This window comes from Lepidochelys kempii, chromosome 6 (assembly GCF_965140265.1).
Source record: "Lepidochelys kempii isolate rLepKem1 chromosome 6, rLepKem1.hap2, whole genome shotgun sequence".
NCBI classification, from domain to species: Eukaryota; Metazoa; Chordata; order Testudines; family Cheloniidae; genus Lepidochelys; species Lepidochelys kempii.
The window spans coordinates 4,929,849-4,951,855 of NC_133261.1; the positions used below are offsets into that span (position 1 = coordinate 4,929,849).

The following is a 22,007-nucleotide window of genomic DNA, read 5'->3' on the forward strand; positions in this document are numbered from 1 at the left end:
CTTGTGTCCACATTGGTACTGAGCTTAAATAATTCCTCTCCCTCTCCGGTATTTATCCCTCTGATATATTTATAGAGAGCAATCATATCTCCCCTCAACCTTCTTTTGGTTAGGCTGAACAAGCCAAGCTCCTTGAGTCTCCTTTCATAAGACAGGTTTTCCATTCCTCAGATCATCCTAGGAGCCCTTTTCTGTACCTGATTCTCCCAGTTGGAAGTGGATGTTAGACTCCTGCAGGGAGCACGACACACTTCAGTCAGGCATCAGGATATTTTCTTTCCAATTAAACTGCATATTGTTACAATAAAGAACACCTGTTAGGGGATCCACTTCCCAGTCAGATGGCAGACCCACTGCAGCCAGAGGACTTCCTCTCTCTCAGTAGAGCCAATTTCACTGTTTTGGCTGGTTTCGCCATTTTGTTTTGCCTGAGTTGTTGTTTGCCCTCCATGCTAGTCCCCTTTCTTCATCGCCCAGTTGGCGCTCTTTCTGAAGTTTGGCGGGAACTTGTAGCAGGAAATGGTCACATGACTTGGAATAATCCGCCCGGCGACGGGAGGTTACCAAAGGACTGTGCGCCCAGCGCCAAGTGCTGTCCGCCCGAGTCGCAGCCCAGTTCCGTTTGCCTGTGCGCATCATCGGTACCCGTGGGACGACCAAAGAAGGATTCCGACTGACCTGCCTATTACCTGATCCTGGTCCTATCTTCGTTGTGGCATTGGTCCTGATTCTCTGTGCTGTCCTGAAAGGAGCCTGACTGCTGTCTCCTGGTGGTCCTTGTCGTTCCTGTCCGTGGTCCATAGTGTTTGTGTGTCTGCAAGACATGGTTATGTACAGAGTTATTTGATTTACTTGTTCCCTACCTATCTTGTTTTGGGGTCCCTGGCTTTATGCCAAACAACCGAGTTATTTTTCTTGTGTTTGTTCAATAAATACGTGTTTGTTTTTACTATACCTGCCTTTCCTTGTATCTTTGAGTGGGACAAAGCACCACCAGTGATAGATACAGTTGGGGGAAGGGGCCTGTAGAAGGGGGTTCTTTTGTAAACATTACCCCCCTGGGTTAAGCTATTACAGTAGTTTTAGCTTTCTCCGGTTAATATTGAGAGTTGTGGACTTGTCGCACTGCTGATTCAGGAGTTGCGGAATCTAGGATGTGTGTTTTTGCCAAATATCTCTAGTTAGGTTTGGATAACTCTGCAGGCTGCTGGGGGAACAATACCGTAAGAAGCAGTTTATAAACTGGATTCGTTTAAAACCGGAGCTGCCTCAGAGGGTGGTAAAGAACAGTGCTCGGTGGCAGCCCTGCTGTCAAATTAGGGACCAGGACATCTGCTGATGCCCAGAAGAACATTCTCTCCCCAGAAATAAACATAAAATAAAATTTAAAAAACATTTTGTGGAGACATGGGATCGAAATCTTTTACTTCTCTCTGCTCATGCTCTTCTGCTGCTGTTATTCACACTAAATATGAAAAGTAAAAGTCATTTTAGACACAAAACACTGTCTATGAGTTAGATGTGCATCCTCAGTAACACTTCTATCATTTGAGCCCTTTCTATCAGGGTTTTCACGTAACGATTGCCGTGGCAAAACTGTCGCTCCCCCTGTATGTAAACTGTACTTTTTTGAACTGCCACTCTGGGCCTCACAGAGAGACAAACAGGGAAATGAAAGGAGCAGCACCCTTCTTTCCCTCACAAAGGGCAGGGCAGTATGAGTGTAGAATGATGCAGCTGGAGAGGTAGAGGGAGGAGTCGTTAACCAGCTCAAAGTGAAACCACTTCTAGCTAGCTTTCTCAAAGCACACTGTACCATTGTACAGGACAGAGAGAAACTTGCTCTCTCCCCTGAGGGATAATTTTTGGAGGGGTCTTTTCTGTCCCCTTTGTGTCTCCAGCTAAGACTATGGAATTTTTTAGAAAAGAAAATGAAGAGCCTACACCAAAGTTTGTTCGTCGAAAGGACGATATCACAGGTATTTCTGGGCAGCATTTTCATTTGTTGTCAGCCTGATCACTTAGGTCCTTCCTTGTTTGTGGCAAACACGCTGCAGGGGTGGAGAAGGGGCCTTGTCTCATCGTTCTGAAATGGAATTGGAATTTGTATAACCAGACTTTCAAGCCATTTTGAAGCATGACAGCAAAGCAGAAATTTAAAATCGTTATGTAAATGACCCTAGTTTGAAACCTGCTATTCCGTGACTTTGCTCCTTGTAGTTTCCTATTCAGCACGCAGGGCTCACTAGGAGAAGCAGCCGCTGGGTGCATGCAGCATGCGTGGCCACTCTTCTCCCACTTTTCTTGGGTGTCTGGAGAGAGGAATGATGGGGAGAGGGGTGGCATTAGGAAAGCAGATGAAGCCTTTAGAGCCTGCCGATGCTGGCAGGGGTTGGCAACCTTTCAGCAGTGGTGTGCCGAGTCTTCATTTATTCACTCTAATTTAAGGTTTTGGAACGAAACTATTGTTGTATGTAAAGTAAATAAGGTTTTTTAAATGTTTAAGAAGCTTCATTTAAAATTCAATTAAAATGCAGCGTCTCCCTGACCGGTGGCTGGGACCCGGGCAGTGTGAGTGCCACTGAAAATCAGCTCGCGTGCCGCCTTTGGCACGCGTGCCGTAGGTTGCCTGCCCCTGCGTGTAGCCATAGATGGGGGGGAGGGGATATGCCCCCTTTTACGAGCCTGGGACTCTGCCCATTCGTGGCCAGGCTGGTGGATCAGAACACACATCCTGCCCCAGCTAAGAAGTTGAAAGAGGGTATGAAAATGATCATTACTTTAAATTGAACTAATATAAAAGTATTTGGGTCAAAAGATGTAAAGAGCCCTTTGTGAATTTCATAGAGACAGAGGCGACAGTGGGGGGCATGCCGGGTCACGTGCCCCCCAGATTTGCTGGTTGGCTTGTACTGAGCATTTTGTAAAATAGGCTTGAGTATCGCTGCAGACAGCTTAATGGAGACCGCTGTTCATAGATTCATAGATATTAAGGTCAGAAGGGATCATTATGATCATCTAGTCCGACCTCCTGCACAATGCAGGCCACAGAATCTCACCCACCCACTCCTGCGATAAACCTCTCACCTATGTCTGAGCTATTGAAGTCCTCAAATCGTGGTTTAAAGACTTCAATGAGCAGAGAATCCTCCAGCAAGTGACCCGTGCCCCATGCTACAGAGGAAGGCGAAAAACCTCCAGGGCCTCTTCCAATCTGCCCTGGAGGAAAATTCCTTCCCGACCCCAAATATGGCGATCAGCTGAACCCTGAGCATGTGGGCAAGATTCACCAGCCAGATACCCAGGAAACAATTCTCTTTTCAACATGTACAGTAGTCAAAAAGCCAGGAAAATGTCAGGATATCTAAGGAATGGGATGGAGACTATGACTATTATGGGGGAGACATCAGATAGCAATGTTAAAATAGCTTTACAAGTTCTTTTTCTTAGCGCGCGAGACAGTCAGTCTGAAGAAACGCTGTATTATTGCTAGTTTTGTGATGCAATCTCTTTTGGGTGGAGCTGTTGCAAGTAACGGGAGCGTTTCCTCTTCCTGTAGCTGGCAATATTCTGTAGGGGGGTCCTGTACATGCTCTGTGCATTTTTATGGCAGCCTAGCTGGCCTGAAGGAGCCAAAGGACCATGAGGAAGAAGGCTCAGGAAGTCTGCGGTAGTGGAACCAGAGGCGGATTTACAGCAAAGCACAGCAGGGTGCCCTGGCATGCCCCCGTCCCCAACGACAGGGAGCCCCAGGGCCGGACAGCTGCGGGGGCAGAAGCTTGGTCCTGCCAGCTCCTGGGGCTCCTGCTGAGGCTCCGCCCTCACCAGCAGCTAAGCTCCCCCTCCCCTGCCTCCTCCCCACCTCCTCCCCTGAGAGTGCTGTGTTCCCGCCCCTCCTTCCCTCCCTCCCAGTGCTGCCCCATTGCCGAACAGCTGTTTGCCGGCTCTGGACGCTCCAGGAGGGAGGGGGAAGGGTGGGGCCACAGCGCGCTCGGGGGAGGAAGTGGGGAAGAGGTGAGGGCGGGGCCCTGGGGAAGGGGGTGGAATAGGGGCAGGGTGGAGCAAAGGCAGGGCCCCTGCACTCCCCTTAACATACCCCCCAACCCCTGCCGTGAGCCACTCAGGGCAGGGGGCTGGGAGCACCCCCACAACCTCAGGCCCCTGCCCTGACTCCTGCACCCCCCTCACACACATTCCCACCTGCACCCCTTGCACCAAATGAGAGCTGCCCCAGGTAAGCGCTCCACACCCCAACCTCTTGTCCCAGCCTTGAGCCCCCTCCTGCACCCTAACTCCCTCCCAGATCCTGCACCCCCAGCCCTGACTCCTGCACCCCCTTACACACCCCCAGCCCCCTGCCCTGAGTGCCCCCCCACATTCCCACCTGCACCCCTTGCACCAAATGGGAGCTGCCCCAGGTAAGCGCTCCACACCCCAACCTCTTGTCCCAACCTTGAGCCCCCTCCTGCACCCTAACTCCCTCCCAGATCCTGCACCCCCAGCCCTGACTCCTGCACCCCCTTACACACCCCCAGCCCCCTGCCCTGAGTGCCCCCCCACATTCACACCTGCACCCCTCGCACCAAATGGGAGCTGCCCCAGGTAAGCGCTCCACACCCCAACCTCTTGTCCCAACCTTGAGCCCCCCCCTGCACCCTAACTCCCTCCCAGATCCTGCACCCCCAGCCCTGACTCCTGCACCCCCTTACACACCCCCAGCCCCCTGCCCTGAGTGCCCCCCCCCACATTCACACCTGCACCCCTCGCACCAAATGGGAGCTGCCCCAGATAAGATCTCCACACCCCCAATCCCTTGTCCCAGCCCTGAGCCCCCTTCCATACCCTAACTCCTGGCCAGACCCTGCACCCCAACCCCTAGCCCGCTTCTGCACCCTAACTCCTGGCCAGACCCCGCACCTCAAAATATTTTTACATTTTTTTTAATAAAGCGCTTTTATCCAAAGTGCTCTACAATTGTTAGCTTACGGTACAAACAGTATTTGGAAAGATCGTGAAGTGGGCCGCCGAGACCCTCAGCGATTTTCAAGTGGTCTGTGGAAAAATAAGTCTGACTACAAAAACAATCAAGGTACCTCCCTTTATTTTCATTTACTTCCTGTGACTTATAGGAGGAGGATGAAGAAAAAAAGAATGAAAAACGGGGGCAGATAAGAGAGAATGTTCTTTTCCTTGGCTGGGTCCCAAAAATGAAGCCAAGCACAGGGCCCCACTAACTCTGCATCCGCCACTGAGTGGGACTAGAACTCAGATCTCCTGACTCCCAATCTTTTGCTTTCACAACATCCTTTCTAAGCAGGAAAGATGGAGGTCCTCAGGTCTTGGGGAAGGAGACAGAAGACCCCTTTCCCCAAAGGGTAAAAAGAATGGTCTACATCAAATAAGGAAAGCAGTAACACCAGGTTTTCAAAAGCACCTCAGGGTTTTAAAAGTGCAAGTCCCACATGTCCCACTGAAAGTCAGTGAGACTTTGGGGGCAGGGGGGATAGCTCAGTGGTTTGAGCATTGGCCTGCTAAACCCAGCCTTGTGAGTTCAATCCTTGAGGGAGCCACTTAGGGATCCTGGGCAAAAATTGGGGCTTGGTCCTGCTTTGAGCAGGGGGTTGGACTAGGTGACCTCCAGAGGTCCCTTCCCACCCTGAGATTGTAGGATTCCCTGAGGAACTTTTGTAAATATGTGCACCCTAGACACATCTTCTGCCAGCTGCTTCTGTACTGTGTGCAGAATCTTCCAGACTTGATAAACACGCTCAGTTTTGAGAGGATTTTTATGTTAATTCAGCTAGTGTCTCCTGGCTTGTCAGGTGACGATGATGATGTAATGAGGGTGGAAATGTCTTGCGGACATGCTGCGGATCCTGGTTCCTTAACAGGTTGGTGCCGAAGTCTGTTAGACCAGGTAAGAGAACACCGAAGGCAGTCAGAAAAGCCATACTACGTGTTTTTAATGTACTTGATTTCTTCCAGAGATATCTCCCTTGATATATTGAAATGTTCTGTCAAGTGGGAAAACTGTCTTCAGCTAGTAATGTGGGGCATGCTAAGACCATTTACTGTTATTTCCCCTCCCATCCCCCACTTTCCTCCCCACCCAGGAGAAATAAGTAACTACCTGTAATGCAAAGAGATCATTCTTTCCAGTGACAAGAGAACCTCAGAACATTCAAAGGGTCCATTTCAAATAAACAACTGAAGTCCAGATGCTATTTTTAAAGCCTTCGAGTTCTTTGAACCTTTTGAGTCTGCAAAATTGTGCTGGAAATGTGACAAGAGATCCAGCAATTCCTGGGTTGGGTTGGTACTTTGGGTTGTAATGATATTGTAATGTCAGGGGTACACAAAGCAATGAGGTGAGACCACATTATATACAAAACACTGAACACAGCCAGAGCCCTGACACAGCAGTCACTGACTTCCTTAGAGCCGGCAACAGGCAGCTCCACCTGCCACCCCACTTGGTTTCAATTCCCACTCCCGGCCAGCACCTAGAAGTCTCCCTCCCACTGACAGCCAGGTAAAAGAGGAACTCCGTCAAATGGAGACGATGCATGTAACTTCCCAAGTAGATATTCCAGCAGAATGGTGTGCTAGTGACAGGCCCAAAACCCAAAGATTCAGATCCATGTACAATTTTTTAAGCTTAATGAGAATCTCTGAGGGAAGAGACATGTACCTCAATGTGTAGAACATACATTAGAACAACTTGCAATCCTGCATCTTGGCAGGGGGTTAGACTAGATGATCCCTGCAGTCCCTTCTAACCTTATGGTTCTATGATTCTATGAACTTGGAGATACAAAAGTCCTCTCAAAATGCCATGCCTAGTTGCGTTTCTTTTGAGTAGTCATAGAATCTGCACTACTGATTACTTCTATTACACCATTTGGAAATTTTTGTTTTAGTCAACATCCATTCGGCATATCATCTGCCTTTGAACACTTTCAAAGGAAGATGAACCTTTCCAGGAATTATGACTTCTGCCAAATCATAGAATCCTAGAAGATATTAGGGTTGGAAGGGACCTCAGGAGGTCATCTAGTCCAACCCCCTGCTCAAAGCAGCACCAACACCAACTAAATTATTCCAGCCAGGACTTTGTCAAGCCGGGCCTTAAAAACCTCTAAGGAAGGATATTCCCCCACCTCCCTAGGGAATCCATTCCAGTCCTTCACCACCCTCCTAGTGAAATAGTGTTTCCTAATATCCAACCTAGACCTCCCCCATGGCAACTTGAGATCATTACTCCTTGTTCTGTCATCTGCCACCACTGAGAACAGCCGAGCTCCATCCCCTTTGGAACCCCCTTTCAGGTAGTTGACGGCTGCTGTCAAATCCCCCTTCACTCTTCTCTTCTGAAGACTAAATAAGCCCAGTTCCCTCTGTCTCTCCTCGTAAGTCATGTGCCCCAGCCCCCTAATGATTTTCATTGCCCTCCGCTGGACTCTACAATTTGTCCACATCCTTTCTGTATTGGGGGGCCCAAAACTGGACACAATACAGAATAGAGGGGAATAATTACTTCCCTTGATCTGCTGGCAATGCTCCTACTAATGCAACCCAATATGCCGTTAGCCTTCTTGGAAACAAGGGCACACTGCTGACTCATATCCAGCTTCTCATCCACTGTAATCCCCAGGTCCTTTTCTGCAGAACTGCTGCTTAGCCAGTCAGTCCCCAGTCTGTAGCGGTGCATGGGAGTCTTCCGTCCTAAGTGCAGGACTCTGCACTTTTCCTTGTTGAACCTCATCAGATTTCTTTTGGCCCAATCCTCCAATTTGTCTAGGTCACTCTGGACCCTATCCCTACCCTCCAGCGTATCTACCACTCCCCCTAGCTTAGTGTCATCTGCGGATGACACTGTGGATAAAATGGATAAGTTTGAATTCTCAAGGGACAGAATGAAGTTTTTAGACCAAATTATTGATGAGACAGGGGTCAAAGCGGACCCAGAAAGTGTGCAAACAATAACCCAGGGTGAGCATAAGAATTTTAGAGACATACCTAGATTTAATGGGCATGAATGACCCATGCAAGGAAGTACCGTACCTAGCAGAGAAGTCAAAATCCTTGACTCCAGTCTCTTGAGGAACCAAAAAGTCCTGTTACTGGAGACCTATACAGAGCTAAGTACACTCAGAGATAAAATAAAACTTGAGCACCTTGCCACATTTAGTTTTCTATAGCCCAAATACACACCACAGTTTCAGCCAATGCATTATCCTACAGACTTGATGTAGTCCTCCTTCAGAGTCAGGATGGGCTTCCCCAGCCAGGGGAATGCGTAACAAGAAGTGGATGAATGGCCCACAAAAGTTATGATCCATTGCAAAAAGGGATGCGGAAAAGAACAAAAATTCAGATCATGCTATCAAACCGTGTTGAGCACTTTCAGATGATCCTAACATAAATCAGTGTGTTGTTGAAGGGGCCCAGAGCAGCTATCCCGAAATCAACATAAAAGCACATTCTCAAATTGCATGAGGACTACCACGTTCTTCATGAGTCCTGCTTCCTAAATCTCAGTCTTTTGGTGCCGTGAATGCTGGTTCAGTGAGCTAGTCTTAAGTTTAAGAAAGAAGGCAGGCTGAGTGGATGATAACCTGAAATTCCTCAACACCAAGGAGAGCATAAGGTGGATTAAACAGCCAACTGCGGCTGGAATTGCTCTTTGCAGTTTTCCAAGCTGTGCACATACAGAACAGATGAGAACATAAAACAAGAGATAGACAAAATAGGGAAAGAAATGTTAAATACTAAAAGAAAGAAGAGTAATTTTATAAGTAGCCCCACAAAACAGCGCACACGGCCAGAATGGAGACCACAATCAGAGTCATCAAAGCAATTTTTCTTCAAATCACTGATTCCCCCCCATTTAAATATGAGCTTTTCCCCAGGACTTTGTTTTTTTGCTTCAGGAAATATTTCACCAATATTACTCCTTTAAATACGTTTATAAATATTTCACTTGGTGATGACTCAGTGATACATTCATAAACCTCAGATTAGCAAGTTATTTAAAAAAAATTTAGTGGGAAGTGAAGGTTGGTTATGACTATATATACACACAATGCTTCAACAAAGTGAGAAAAATGAAGAGTTAAGCTGCTTCAGAAATCAGAGAAAGCATCATGTTTTCTGGCCATATTTAGCACTTCCATCACCACCAGAATCTCATCAGTACAACTAGACCCAAGTTCCGAACAAGCAAACAAACAAGCAATTATATGAAGATGGAGTGAACACTGACCTTAATAGGTGGCTTGTAATATGGAACAGGTTTCAGATTTCACAGCTTTGCCTCCTTGACTTCTCTGCTTTTCTGGCCTACAGGGTCACTTGAGGTTTCACTGCCCTGCTGATGTTAATGGGGAGAAATGTGGGAAGGAATGGTCCTATCCGGAAGTCCGTCGGAATGCTTCACTCACTGAAACAGAGCAACAGAACTTTGAAGAAAAACTTGCAAAGTTTGCAGCTAAATATTACTATGACTTCAAAGAGGTGAGTACAGATCCCTACTGCTTCTCTCCTCTTTCACACCTCTGTCTTTGCTGGGAGCCTGGGTGGCAGTCCGGCTTGGAGCGGAGACCAGCAGAACTGTGAAATTGCCAAGAATGACAGCCAATGGCCGATGTAAGGAAGGCAGTGTCTACACAGACACTGTGTCACCCTAGCTGCACCGACATAAGCCCTATGCCTTTTGTTGAGGTGGTTTTATTATGTCAACATAGCAGGGGAGTTACATCGGCAGGAGGAGCATTTCAGTGTGTACACCTCCACTGTTTTGATGTTCCTGATATTTCTGTGGCAAATAATCAAAAACAGTAAGTGTTTTTGGAGAGAAAATACCCTTTCAGACCTTCATTATAAATCAGTGGTGGGCAAACTACGGCCTGCAGGCCACATCCGGCCCATGGGACCATCCTGCCCAGACCCTCCCCTGCTCTCCCTCCTCCCCTGCAGCTACTCCAGCAGTGTGGCTGGCTCTGGCTGGGCGTTGTGGCTGTGAGCTCCTGCTGCTCTGAGTTGCATGGTAAGGGAGTGGGGAGCGGGGGGGGTTGGATAAGGGGCAGGAGGTCTGGGGGGAGCAGTCAGGGGACAGGGGTGTGGATAGGGATCTGGGGGGGCAGTCAGGGGACAGGGAGTAGGGGGGGTAGAATAGGGGGTAGGGTCCCGGGGGGCGGTTTGGGGCATGGGGTCCCAGGAGGGGGCAGTCAGGGGAGAAGGAGTGGGGGGGGGGGTTGGATGGGTCGGGAGTTCTGAGGGGTGCAGTCAGGGGGCAGGAAGTGGGAGGGGGAAGATAGGGGGCAGGAGCCAGGCTGTTTTGGAAGGCACAACCTTCCCTACCCGGCCCTCCATACAGTTTTGCACCCTGATGTGGCCCTCGGAAGAAGTCAAAAGGGCACACACTCATCTTTACAGGTGATCTGTAAAATGCAAAGGAACTCCAGAAGTGATGTAAATACCATTTTGTGTCACTTTCTTTTTAAAAAGGATGGAGTAACATTCTCACTCACGTCTGAAATTTGTTTTTTCTCTAAGTGTCCCAACTGCAAAAGCTTTGTGGAACGCCGTGATCTGAAAAACCTGAGGGTGGTCTGTATCCTCTGCCATTCTCTGAAGGGGGAAGTCTTTGAGTTCTGCTGGCAGTGCCTGAAGCCCTGGAAAGGTGCTGGAGCACCCTCTGAGAGGTGTGAAAATGAGGGATGCAAGAACCAGTCCCTGGAAGTCTTAGCAAACTGCAAGCTGAAGGATCTTCCAGGAAGTGAAATAAAAAACTGTCCCTCCATCCGTGCTTGTCCCACCTGTGGGCGACTCATTGAGCACATGGAAAAGTGCAAATATATTGTATGTCCACAATGTCAAGTTGAATTTTGTTTCGCTTGCCTTGAAATTGCTCGTAACTGCCAAGCCAGCAAAGGTGGTGCCTATTTTAAATACTGTGCAAAGCCACTAGCTCCAAAACAAACACAAATTCCGGTATGGGCTCAGAAATAAGCAAAATTGTTCCAGCCACACAGGCCAGGGAGATTGGGAAAATGCCCCAGGGTCAGTACCCAGCTCCACGCAGTACTCCCGAATGCTACGTTATCCCTCCTGTCAAATTAAGCTTGATGGACAGATAAGAGATTGATCGAGAGTCAGGACAAGCCCATCCCCTCCAATGACATTTTTTCCAGGAAGGATAGTGTGTGTTGGGGGGGGATATTATAGGTCTGCTACACCTGATATTTAAGCCATATGTGAAAAAAGAAAAATGCTTGTAATCTAAAATTTATATGCCATTTTTGTAGCTTGTTTATGATACTGGAGAACCCATGTAATTAACAGATACTTAGATTTTGCTGGTTCATAAATTCATAATCATAATTATATTTCCCCTCTCTACAAGGTGGCTAAGACTGAACCAAACTTGAACAAAACCAAATACAAATGTTTTTGTTTTCATAGGCTTAGGATAAAGAGGTTCGATCTTGGCTTTTAAAGTATTTTGTCTAACTGAATGAAAAACCACTCTTTCTGTGCAGTCCTCCAACCTTCCCCACAGGGATAGGGGCTTGTGAAACATGTCCAGCTTTTCACACACAGTACTGCAATCTAACACGCACAACCTGGGGAGTCCCTCTTGAACCCAGTATTAACCAATCTTACTCTTTTCATGGGTAAGAAAGTTCAGGTTTGCCATTCATTGGGAATAGCGGGGGCTGGTTAAGACAACCAAACATACCAAATTTCTAAATATAACCCATTGTGAAGCTGTGAATAAATTGGTCTATGTACAATGTGTTATGCTGGCCTCACTGTGGAAGTAAACTTATGGGTCTTCTTTATTCCCGTACAGCAAAATTCTCTGTTCAATGTTAGAAGAATGTGGTTCTTAGATATCCACTACTGTCACATTACAGTAGACTCTTCATAGTTAAGACTGTAGTTAGCATTTCACTGCAAGACGGATTTTGATTTGCTTTGAAACTCCAAAAAAACTTTCTTGCTCTCAGAGGTTTAGCATTAAAGCTCATTGACAAATTAATTGACTCCTGTTCTGAAAATGTTGAATAAATTGAATTAGATCTTTGAGATTTTAAAATGACACTTCTAGGAAGTTTTGGTGAAATGTAATGTTTGTGCCCATCTACTAGCAGAAAGCTATCTGCTCATAGTATGCTTGAAATTGTGTGAGGCAAGAGGATACGACTAGAACTGGTCGGATTTTTTTCTTCCTGTGCAAAATTTCACCATCACAAAAAATTTCATTTTTGTCAGTGTTTTCTGCTAAACATTTCATTTTGTGAAAAACTGAAAAATTAAACTTTTGAGGTTTGGGCTGAGAATTTTTTGGTTTTCAGTGAATAAGTTTGTAATTTTCCACAGAAAGCAGACACATTCCATGGAAAACCCGGGTTAGTTGAAAACCCAATTTTCTGTCAAAAACAGTTTTGACTGAGAATTTTTGACCATTCCTAGATAACTCCACACCTGCTCACCATTGCTTTTGGTCCATGTACAGCACTTAGGAACATAGGAGATAAAAGCTATCTACACGCAGAGAGATTGGATTTAGACAATGATTCATGCCACACGGGGATTCTAAGTTCAGGTCTAGTAAAATATTAACGGAACTCTCATTATTTGAAAATTAGAAATGATTCTCTACCGCTGTAGTCTACAGTCAAAAGGACGAACAGGATTTATTCCCATAGTCCGAGAGCCGGCAAAGTCTTTCAAGGACAAAAACAAAAGAGAGTGGGGTGATGCTTTGCTTGTGCAGAGAGCACAAATCAATGACCAATCAAATATACAGTCAATTTTGATGGATAGTTTTCAAACAATTTTAGAGCTTCTAGGGGCATATGGATTGTATTGTTTATAGCCAATATTAAGTTGCCACTAACTCTTACAGTGTAATGCTCTGTTCACTCCATCCAATTTGTTTAGCTCCCCATTCAGCAAAGGACGTAAGCTCATGCTTCCTCTTATTTACAAATACTTTAATTCTTCATTTCTTTGCTTTTAAGACATCGTATATCTTATATTGCTCAAATATATATCAGATACAGTATAATAAACGTGTTTCAGCACAACATTGTTGTCATTTAGCATTCTTACCTTTTTTAAATCGGTTTTGTTTTAAGTAATACAGTAGTGTCACATAATGATTTTTCTCTCTCTTTTTCCGCCCACAAATTGTGCCATTTCCCAAGAAAAAAATAAACTTGATTCAAAGTGGTTATATAATTTTCTTGTAGACTTAACAGGTTTTTAGAGAAATGTGTGAATCTCAGCCGGTTTATAAATTCAGACACAAAAATACAGAAGTGTCCCAGCCACACTGTTATTGACAAATTGCTACTTTCTCAGTTTTACCAGATAATTATGAAATAAATCAACAGGAATATAACTATTGTACTTACATTTCCGCGTGTAGCATATAGAGCAGTGTAAACAAGTCGTTGTCTGTATGAAATTTTAGCTTGTCCTGACTGCGCTCGTGCTTTTTATGGAGCCTGTTGGAAAACAAGGCAAATATCCAGGTGAGTGGAGGTACCCCCGGAAGACCTCTGAGTATCGCCAGGGCTACACGTGCCCCTTGTTGAGAACCACTGCTGTAGTGAACGTAGACTCTTTGACCCATGCCCCCGAAGCCTGACCCCTTCTGCCCTGTCCCAGTCCTAGTCTCCACTACACCCGCGGCTCCTCGTCCCCTCTCAGTCTCCTCATTTAGCCAGCTCCAGTTTCCACTCCTGAGTTTCTGATCCCAGTCTCAATCCTCCAGATTCCTCACCCCAGTCCCAGTCTCCCCACCTTGCCATTCCCAGTCCCCACTCCCACTCCCCAGCTCCTTGTCCCAGTCTTAGCCCAGCCATTTCCAGTTCTCCCCGCCTATCTCAGCTCCTTGTCCGATCTGCCTCCCCTCCTGGTAGGGTCACCAGGTGTCTATGTCCCCTGTAAGCTGTGCAGTCACGGAGCAGGCTCTCAAGGGCCACGCAGGCTGGGGGGAGAGGCACCACTCCTCCGACCCAGCCTGGCCCCACCGGAGCTGCCAAGGAGAGGAGCCCCTCCCTCGGCTCAGCCCAGGCCCGCTGTAGCTGACAGGGACAGGAGCCCCACCCTCAGCCCAGCCCAGCCCCGCCATTGCTGATGTGACCGGGGAGATGCACCTCTGACCTGGCCCCGAGCTGCTGCAGCAAGAGAGGGGTGGAGGGAGTCCTCTCTTCCCACCGCAGCCCTGGGACAGCCTGCACCCCAAACCCCTGATCCCCCGCACCCTGACCCTTTGTCTCGGCCCTGAGCCCCCTCCCACACCCCAAACTCCTCATCCCCAGCCCCACCCCAGAGTCTGCATCCCCAGCCAGACCCCTCATCCCCTGCACCTCAACCCTCTGCCTCATCCCTGAGCCCCCTCCCACACTCTGAACCCTTCGCCCCCACCCCCACCAAATGAATTTTGTTATGGGCACTGATATGAAGGTGATGAATCACACATCGCCTCCATATTGTGCACATAAGAAAATTCATTCCACACATGGATGTAAAAACTTAGAGGGAACACTGCCAGATGTCCCAATTTTATCGGGACCATCCCAATATTAGGGGCTTTGTCTTATATAGGCAACTGTACCCCCCACCCTCCCAAAAAGTGTGCTGATTTTTCACACACACTTGCTTTCTGGTCACCCTACCTCCTCCAGTTCTTTCCCCCCTGCCCAATCCCCTCACCACCACTTCCCTCCCTGGCTCCCAGACCAAGTCTCGTTGCCCAACCACTCCCCATCTCTGCCCCTAACTCTAGTCGCTGCCAGCCTCCCGTCCCATTTCTTGGTAAATCAGCAGAGATCCCAACTGTGCCTTTCTCAGGCTTGCTCAGAGGTGTAAATATCAGTTTCTACAGAACTTGCTGCTAATGGACCACAGATGAGTCTACAGTTGGGACAGGGGCACTATCTGAGGGCAGGGGACAATACCAGGCTATAGAGGAGCCAGCACTTTGGCGAGATTAGGATCCACTGATCATCACTCCCTTTTAAGAGCCATAACCATAGCCCTGTGAGGATGCCTGCTCTCAGAGGTGTGCACACTCACTAGCAGTCGGTGTGGAGTCCCCACAGGCGGACATTCTGTGGTCCCATCGTCTCGCTGGGCTAGCGTGCACACACAGAGGCATAACTCCAACACTGCTCACTGATGGCACCTTGTCAAGGTTCCTTCCCCACTCTGAACTCTAGGGTACAGATGTGTGGACCTGCATGAAAACCTCCTAAGCTTACTTTTACCAGCTTAGGTTAAAACTTTCCCAAGGTACAAACTATTTTCCTTTTCCTCTTGGACTTTATTGCTGCCACCACCAAGGGTCTAACAGATATAAAACTGGGAAAGAGCCTGTCTGGAAACGTCTTTCCCCAAAAAATCCTCCCCAAACCCTACACCCCCTTTCCTGGGGAAGGTTTGATAAAAATCCTCACCAATTTGCATAGGTGAACACAGACCCAAACCCTTAGAACTTAAGAACAATGAAAAAGCATTCAGGTTCTTAAAAGAAGAATTTTAATAGAAGAAAAAGTAAAAGAATCACCTCTGTGAAATCAGGATGGTCATACCCTACAGGGTAATTAGATTCAAAACATAGAGAATCTCTCTAGGCAAAACCTTAAGTTACAAAAAGACACAAAAATGGGAATATCCATTCCATTCAGCACAGCTTATTTCCTTAGCCATTTAAACAAACAGAATCCAATGCATATCTAGCTAGATTACTTACTAAGTTCTAAGACTCCATTCCTTTTCTGTTCCCGGCAAAAGCATCACACAGACAGAGAGAGCCTTTGTTTCTCCCTCCCAGCAGCTTTGAAAGTGTCTTCTCTCCTCATTGGTCATTTTGGTCAGGTGCCAGGAAGGTTATCGTAGCTTCTTAACCCTTTATAGGTGAAAGTGTTTTTCCTCTGGCCAGGAGGGATTTTAAAGGTGTTTACCCTTCCCTTTATATTTACGACACACCTGTGTTCATAGGTGCAGACTCAATGGGTGCTCTGGGGCTCAAGCACCCCCCAAAAATAAATAGGGGGTGCTCAGCACCCACAAGTCACCAGGATGTGGCAGGAGCATGTACACGGTGCACTGTGAAACCAGAAGGCGGAAAGCACCCAGCAGCAAAAGTAAAACTCAGCACCTGTGCTAATCTTCATTTCCCAAATGCTGTAAAAACTGAAGAGGGGTGTGAAGGTCTGGGTGTTTCAGTGCCACTGAGCTTTAGGGATGTGTACAACCCAAAGTTTGCCACGTTTGCACAGTGTTTACCTCACATCCTCACTACAGCAAACCTGCCAAACTGAACAGAGCAAAAACCAGTCTGCCTAAAATGCACGTACAGGTGTGTGAGGTGTGCCGGGGTGCGACAGAGGGAGAGCAAGAGCTGCATGGGCAGGAGGCTTGGAGGTACAAAAGCTGACTGGACTGAGGGGGAAATGGGCCAAGGTAGGGAAAGTGATTAAGTGTGGAAGGGGGGAGGCCAGAACTGACTGTAGTGAGAGCTGAAAATAGATTGATTATGTACAAAGGGCATGGGTCCTCTACCCCCTCTGCACCTCTTTCCCTGCTCACCTCCCTCTACGTCGGTCTTTGTTCTCTTAGCCATCTGTGCCCCAACTACTGCCTCTCTCTACCTCTTGCTCTTGCCAGCTCCCTCCAGCCTCTCTTCCCACCCCCTTGTCTCTGACCCACAAAACCATTTTACTTTCTCCACCTCCAACATTTCATCCTGCCCCTCCAACCAAATCCCCAGCATTCATCTCTCTCCCCCCTGCCACTTTTCACACCACACCTAGCTCATCACCCTGCTCCTGTCTCTTACACACAACACACTCAATAATACAACCCAAAATGTATCCGTGCTCTCGGTGCAAGACAGGAAATGGGGAGGCACTTCTGAAACGTTGAGATACCGCCGTGAGAGGACATGCGAGCTCCCTGTTCAGGTCTATGCTGAGCTGCTGTACCAGCCAGGTGGACATGAGACAGATCTAGACTTTTAAATGCCTCAGATTGTCTAATATGGATACAACGGATGAGGAATCAGGCATTAGGCCCTTTTCTTTGGCCTGAACAGAGAATCTCTTCCATTTTTGGATACAGACTTTTAAAGAGGACATTTTTTTTAGATAATAAAAGAATTGCCCGGGCTTAAGAAGACCAGGTTAGGACAACGGACATGAACATTTTATAATTTATGCTGCTAGCCTGGGAGACTCCAGAGAGGAATGGAGAACCAGGCTTCCCCCCCGCTTCGGGGAAAAGGCCTGAGACAGAAACAGACACCATGGAGCTTCCTGAGAAAAACAGATGGAACTCCAGAGGATCAATGACCTATGCACTGAGAGAGACAGCACCACAATTAGACCCTGTTTTTTTGCACCCCAGAACAGCCCCCTGCTTGCCAAACTTGTTGGCTTGGCTCACTGGGGACCCAAGGTAGAAACATCAGAGCAAATGGCCCCTGAATTGTCCTTTAAGTGCTGGTAGCTGGGTGACTATCTGAAGCCATTGTTTTTTGACGTGCAGACACCCTCTTCCTGGATTAACCCCATTTATTCATGCAGTAACACACCCCTTCACAATGATCAGACAAACATAGGTAAGCCAGGATACCCCACGGCTACTGAGGCACTGAGGAAAGGATCTCAGGGGCAGAGCGCATCTGCACAGATGCACCTACTCTGCCTAGGCAGTCAGCAGACAGACCTGCTTTGCCACAGCGAGGGGGGCCAATGGGAAATGGGAGCAGGGAAACCACAGGTGGGTGAATATCTGGTTTTTGACTGAGAGAAATGCAGTTTATCTGGTGTGATTAGTGGAGGTATTCAAATGGTACAAAGGCAAGTGTGAGGTATGCATACTATAGGGCACATTGGGTTTTAAATGCTCAATACAAGCCCCTGGGCATTCTGAAGGAAAAGCTACTGTGGTTACTTTGCAAACATGAACCCTGCATAGCCCCGATGAGCCCACAGAAACCCCCCTGAGCTCCCCAGGAAGCTTGGCCTTGGCCTGGATAATTGCATTTGTGGGCCTCCGCCCTTGGGGCTGTGTCACAGGCAGGGGAACTTCAGGCTCACGCCTGTCTCTCTACAGCCGTGTCCAAAATTAATGTTTGTTCATGGTGTCACCGTTCTGATAAACAGCTCTAATTCCTAGAAACGCTGTCCCAGCCAGCAAGAAAAATTAAACTTAAAACTTTAATTTTTCTCTTTTTTTATTCGTAGATTAGATCTCCCCCTCCACAGTTCACCAACCAGAGCTGCATCAGGAAGAAAACAACTGGCTGTAATCAAGCACCGCTGCCTGTAGCCATGTTGCAATTTGTTTTTTAAAAAATGAGCTTTTATTCCCTAGGCCACTTTAGCAAACTCATGGAGTCCTTAGGCAAAGCTCCTCGGAAGCCAGTAGGTTATTTTTGCCTGAATATGGAGTGTAGGATTTGTCCCTGAGTGAGAAAGACTTGGCAGGGACAACAGTCACATTAAAAACTGATTGTCTTACTTTCATTTGCAGGGGTTCAGGGCACCAGTTTCTAAAGATTGAGGGGGCAGCTGGGACAGCAGAGGAGGGAAAGACACCGGAGGCTCAAGCCTTGTCCACACTGCACAGCTGTGTCCGCAAAAGGCAGCTTTTGCCGACAAAACGGTGGAGGTGGACACGTTGCAAAGCTCCTTTTGGTGGCAAAACTCTGCTGTTTTCTGACAAAATAAAACTACCTCGAGGAGAGGCATCGAGCTTTTTGCTGCAAAGTTAAAGCAACAAAGCGTCAGCGTAGACACTGCCATTTGTTATATCACCAGAACTGGCCTCCCTCACTATCCCACAATGCCCACCGTGACCGCTCTGCTCAGTGTTTTGAGTTCAGCTGCCCAGCAGGCATGCGCCCCCTCCCCTTTCAGAGCTCCGGGAACACGGGCAGCGGGTATCCTTACGTAATCAGGGGTATGCTGTGCCTTCCCAAACAGCCTAGCGTGGCCCTGCCCACACTCCACCCCCAGGCCAGGCCCCCTCCTGCACTTCCCAGAGCTCTCTGCCTTTTCGAGCCCAGGCTGGCTGGGGCTGGCTGGCCTGCCTCCCGCAGGGAGTCAGAGCAGCTGGTGCTGGGCCATGCCATCCAGAGGCTGGCTGCGCCGCCCAGAGCACCGAGCCTGGGGCCTCACCCCCGGTCGTCCAGCGCTGGGGCCAGGGGCTGTGGTGGGGGTGCTCTGAGCTCCTGCAGGGGAGGGGGGACAGAAGGGGGGGCATATGGGGCAGGGCCTTGGGCACAAGGGGAGGGGCTGGGGGCTAGCTTCCCCCAACGGCCTTGTCACCGGCCGCCCATGAGCTCGTTTCTATTTTCCGCTGTCCTGCAAAACACGGTTCAGAACGGAGAGGGGTTTTGGTCACACTGCTTTGTCCTTTTGTGCAAAAAGTCCGAAGAGCTTAAGACCATTTGGCTCAGCAGAGTCCTTACTTTTGCAAAACAAGGTCCTGCTGTCTTGTTAATACCAGCTCAAACCAAACCCACGCTCACGCCAATCTCAGCTAACAGCTAAAATCATATTGAAGCCTTTCACCAGTGTTAAACCTGTATCTACAGCATCACCCAGCTCTCCCCCCAAGACCAGTCCCGAGACAGCTGCCCCAGCATCCACCCCAATGACTGCTCTGGAAGACATTTCTTAATGGCTGTTTTTATGGCTCAGTAATGCAGACGTTGTTGCTTTAAAAATGCATCACAAACAGTGAAAGCGAAAGCTTCAGAGACTTGGTGGTGAGGAGAAGGGAACGCACGGGCTCAGTTGCCAGCTGACCGTGACAGGGAGAGACACTGCCCCCCAGTCCAAACAGTGCCCCCACTACAGGTCCCCCCGCCAGCACCCCCCAGGTACCCTCTGCACACACACACTCCTCCGGCTGCCCCAGACACCCCTCCAACACCCCTAAATACCCCTCCAGCACCCCCCGGGTACCTTCTCAGTACATGCACCTCTCCAGCTCCCCCACATACCCTGCTAGCACCCCCAGGTACCCTTCTCAGTACACACACACCCCTCCAGTACCCCCAAATGCCCCCTCCAGCACCCCCTTTCAGCAATATACACTCCCCTCCAGCACCCCCAAATACTCCAACAGCCCCCAGGTACCCCTCTCAGTACACAGACACCCCCACCAGCACCCCCAACTGTCCCGCCTCCCCCAACCCCACCCCCTTTTTGGGAATCTGAAATATGTCAACCCTAGGCGAGGTAGAGAGAGGTGGAACCAGAGCGATTGTGGGGTGCTGGCTAGGAAAGTGGGAGCCAGAGATGGGCTCTGGGGTGACGGGGGAAATGGAGCGTAAAGGAAGGGAGAGAGGTTCCAGGAGCCGACAGAGGAAGATCAGGGCCAGAGAGAGGCAGGATTGACTGATGCAGTTATTCCTCTATATGGATTTTAGGGTGGGGCTAACGTCAGGCTTATACCAGCGATTCACTTGCAACCTTCACTGCCGTGCACTGGCCACCACTCCATAATATCTAAACTAGTGGAGGTTTGGTAATTGCTAGCCCTTGTGGTTGCAAAGCTAATCTTACAGCCAGAACTACGTGCAAACTAGTCTGGTGTTGTCTTCAGCAGACAGCCTGAAATTACAGCTGGGAGGCTTTAACTCCCCTCCCTCCTGCGAATCATATCAGAGCGTTCAAATGTCATAGTTAAACTGTAGCATTAACATCAGCACTAATTAGTTCAGTGCTGAATTTTTGTGGCTGATGGGAAGCAGTGAAGCCGAGTTCTGAGGCTGCTTCTTTGTCAGCTCCTGTTGGCTTCAGTTTCTTTAGTCCCTGGGGTTGTCTCCCTCCAGCCTCCCACCCCAGGGATCATTATTGTTAACAATAAACCACCGCCATCTCCCTCATATTACCCTAACGTCTTCTGTAGTCAGGTTTCTTCCCTCCAGACCCCTTAGAATGATAGACTCATAGAAGATTATGTTGGAAAAGACCTCAGCAGGTCATCCAGTCCAACCCCCTGCTCAGAGAACCTGGCTTGCACAAACATTGATTGTTTCTCACATGTACATCTCTGTCTGTGTGATGCTTTTGCCAGGGACAGAACAGGAATGGAGTCTTAGAACTTAGTAAGTAATCTAGCTAGGTATGCGTTAGATTCTGATTCCTTTAAATGGCTGAGAAAAGAAGCTGTGCTGAATGGAATGGATATTCCTGTTTGTGTCTTTTTGTAACTTAAGGTTTTGCCTAGAGGGATTCTCTATGTTTTGAATCTAATTACCCTGTAGGGTATTTACCATCCTGATTTTACAGAGGTGATTCTTTTTTACGTTTTACTTCTATTAAAATTCTTCTTTTAAGAACCTGAATGCTTTTTCATTGTTCTTAAGATCCAAGGGTTTGGGTCTGTGTTCACCTATGCAAATTGGTGAGGAATTTTACCAAACCTTCCCCAGGAAGTGGGGTGCAAGCATTGGGAGGATTTTTGGGGGGAAAGACATTTCCAAACAACGCTTTCCTAATAAAATAAACCTGGATAAATGTTTGGTGGTGACAGTGGAAGTCCAAGGGCAAAAGGTAAAATAGTTTGTACCTTGGGGAAGTTTTAACCTAAGCTGGTAAAAGTAAGCTGAGGAGGTTTTCATGCAGGTCCCCACATCTGTACCCTAGAGTTCAGAGTGGGGAAGGAACCTTGACACCTCTGTAAACAGCTGGCCTGATGATTCCATAGTCTGGCACGACTCCCTCTGAAGCCTAGATTTTTAAAGCTCATGTGTGCCTGAAACACAACCTTTCCGAGACTGGTTTGTACTGCAATTTGAAAATGGATCGGCTGTGTGTGTAATGGTAACAGTGCCTCCCAGTGGACAGTCTGGTTAATTTCTTATTAGATATTCCTATAGAAACAGCTCACACGTTAGACTGATGTTTTCCCTGCCACATTTTCTATACTTATCTGTAAAGAGGGAGCTGGCCTTCCCTCTGCCAAGA

General features: G+C 48.0%; 1 protein-coding gene and 1 long non-coding RNA gene across 4 annotated transcripts; one reads left to right on the top strand and one right to left on the bottom strand.

The window, feature by feature from the left end:
• Positions 1-1,757: 1,757 nt before the first annotated feature.
• On the top strand, positions 1,758-13,097 carry LOC140912363 (E3 ubiquitin-protein ligase DDB_G0292642-like). Of its 3 annotated transcripts, none has more exons than XM_073346630.1 (4): positions 1,759-1,979; positions 5,823-5,917; positions 9,349-9,516; positions 10,558-13,097. In XM_073346630.1, the coding sequence occupies exons 1-4, from the start codon at positions 1,910-1,912 to the stop codon at positions 11,011-11,013; spliced, it is 789 nt and encodes a 262-aa protein (XP_073202731.1). In that variant the 5' UTR covers positions 1,759-1,909; the 3' UTR covers positions 11,014-13,097. The 3 variants fall into 3 exon arrangements, with proteins under 3 accessions (XP_073202733.1, XP_073202731.1, XP_073202732.1); XM_073346631.1 differs by having other exon boundaries at positions 1,930-1,979; positions 4,965-5,917; XM_073346632.1 differs by lacking the exon at positions 5,823-5,917 and having other exon boundaries at positions 1,758-1,979.
• On the bottom strand, positions 1,992-9,342 carry LOC140912364 (uncharacterized). Its single transcript, XR_012159279.1, has 3 exons — positions 9,266-9,342; positions 2,192-2,312; positions 1,992-2,086 (listed from the first exon to the last, which is right to left on the bottom strand). It is a non-coding gene; the product is annotated as an uncharacterized lncRNA (long non-coding RNA).
• Positions 13,098-22,007: the final 8,910 nt, after the last annotated feature.

Excerpts from the sequence above, each read along its gene's own strand:
- LOC140912363 (XM_073346630.1), top strand. The coding sequence starts at position 1,910 with ATGGAATTTTTTAGAAAAGAAAATGAAGAGCCTACACCAAAGTTTGTT. Across the intron at positions 1,980-5,822 it reads TCGAAAGGACGATATCACAG|GTGACGATGATGATGTAATG; the intron begins GTATTTCTGGGC and ends CTGGCTTGTCAG. Across the intron at positions 5,918-9,348 it reads GCCGAAGTCTGTTAGACCAG|GGTCACTTGAGGTTTCACTG; the intron begins GTAAGAGAACAC and ends TCTGGCCTACAG.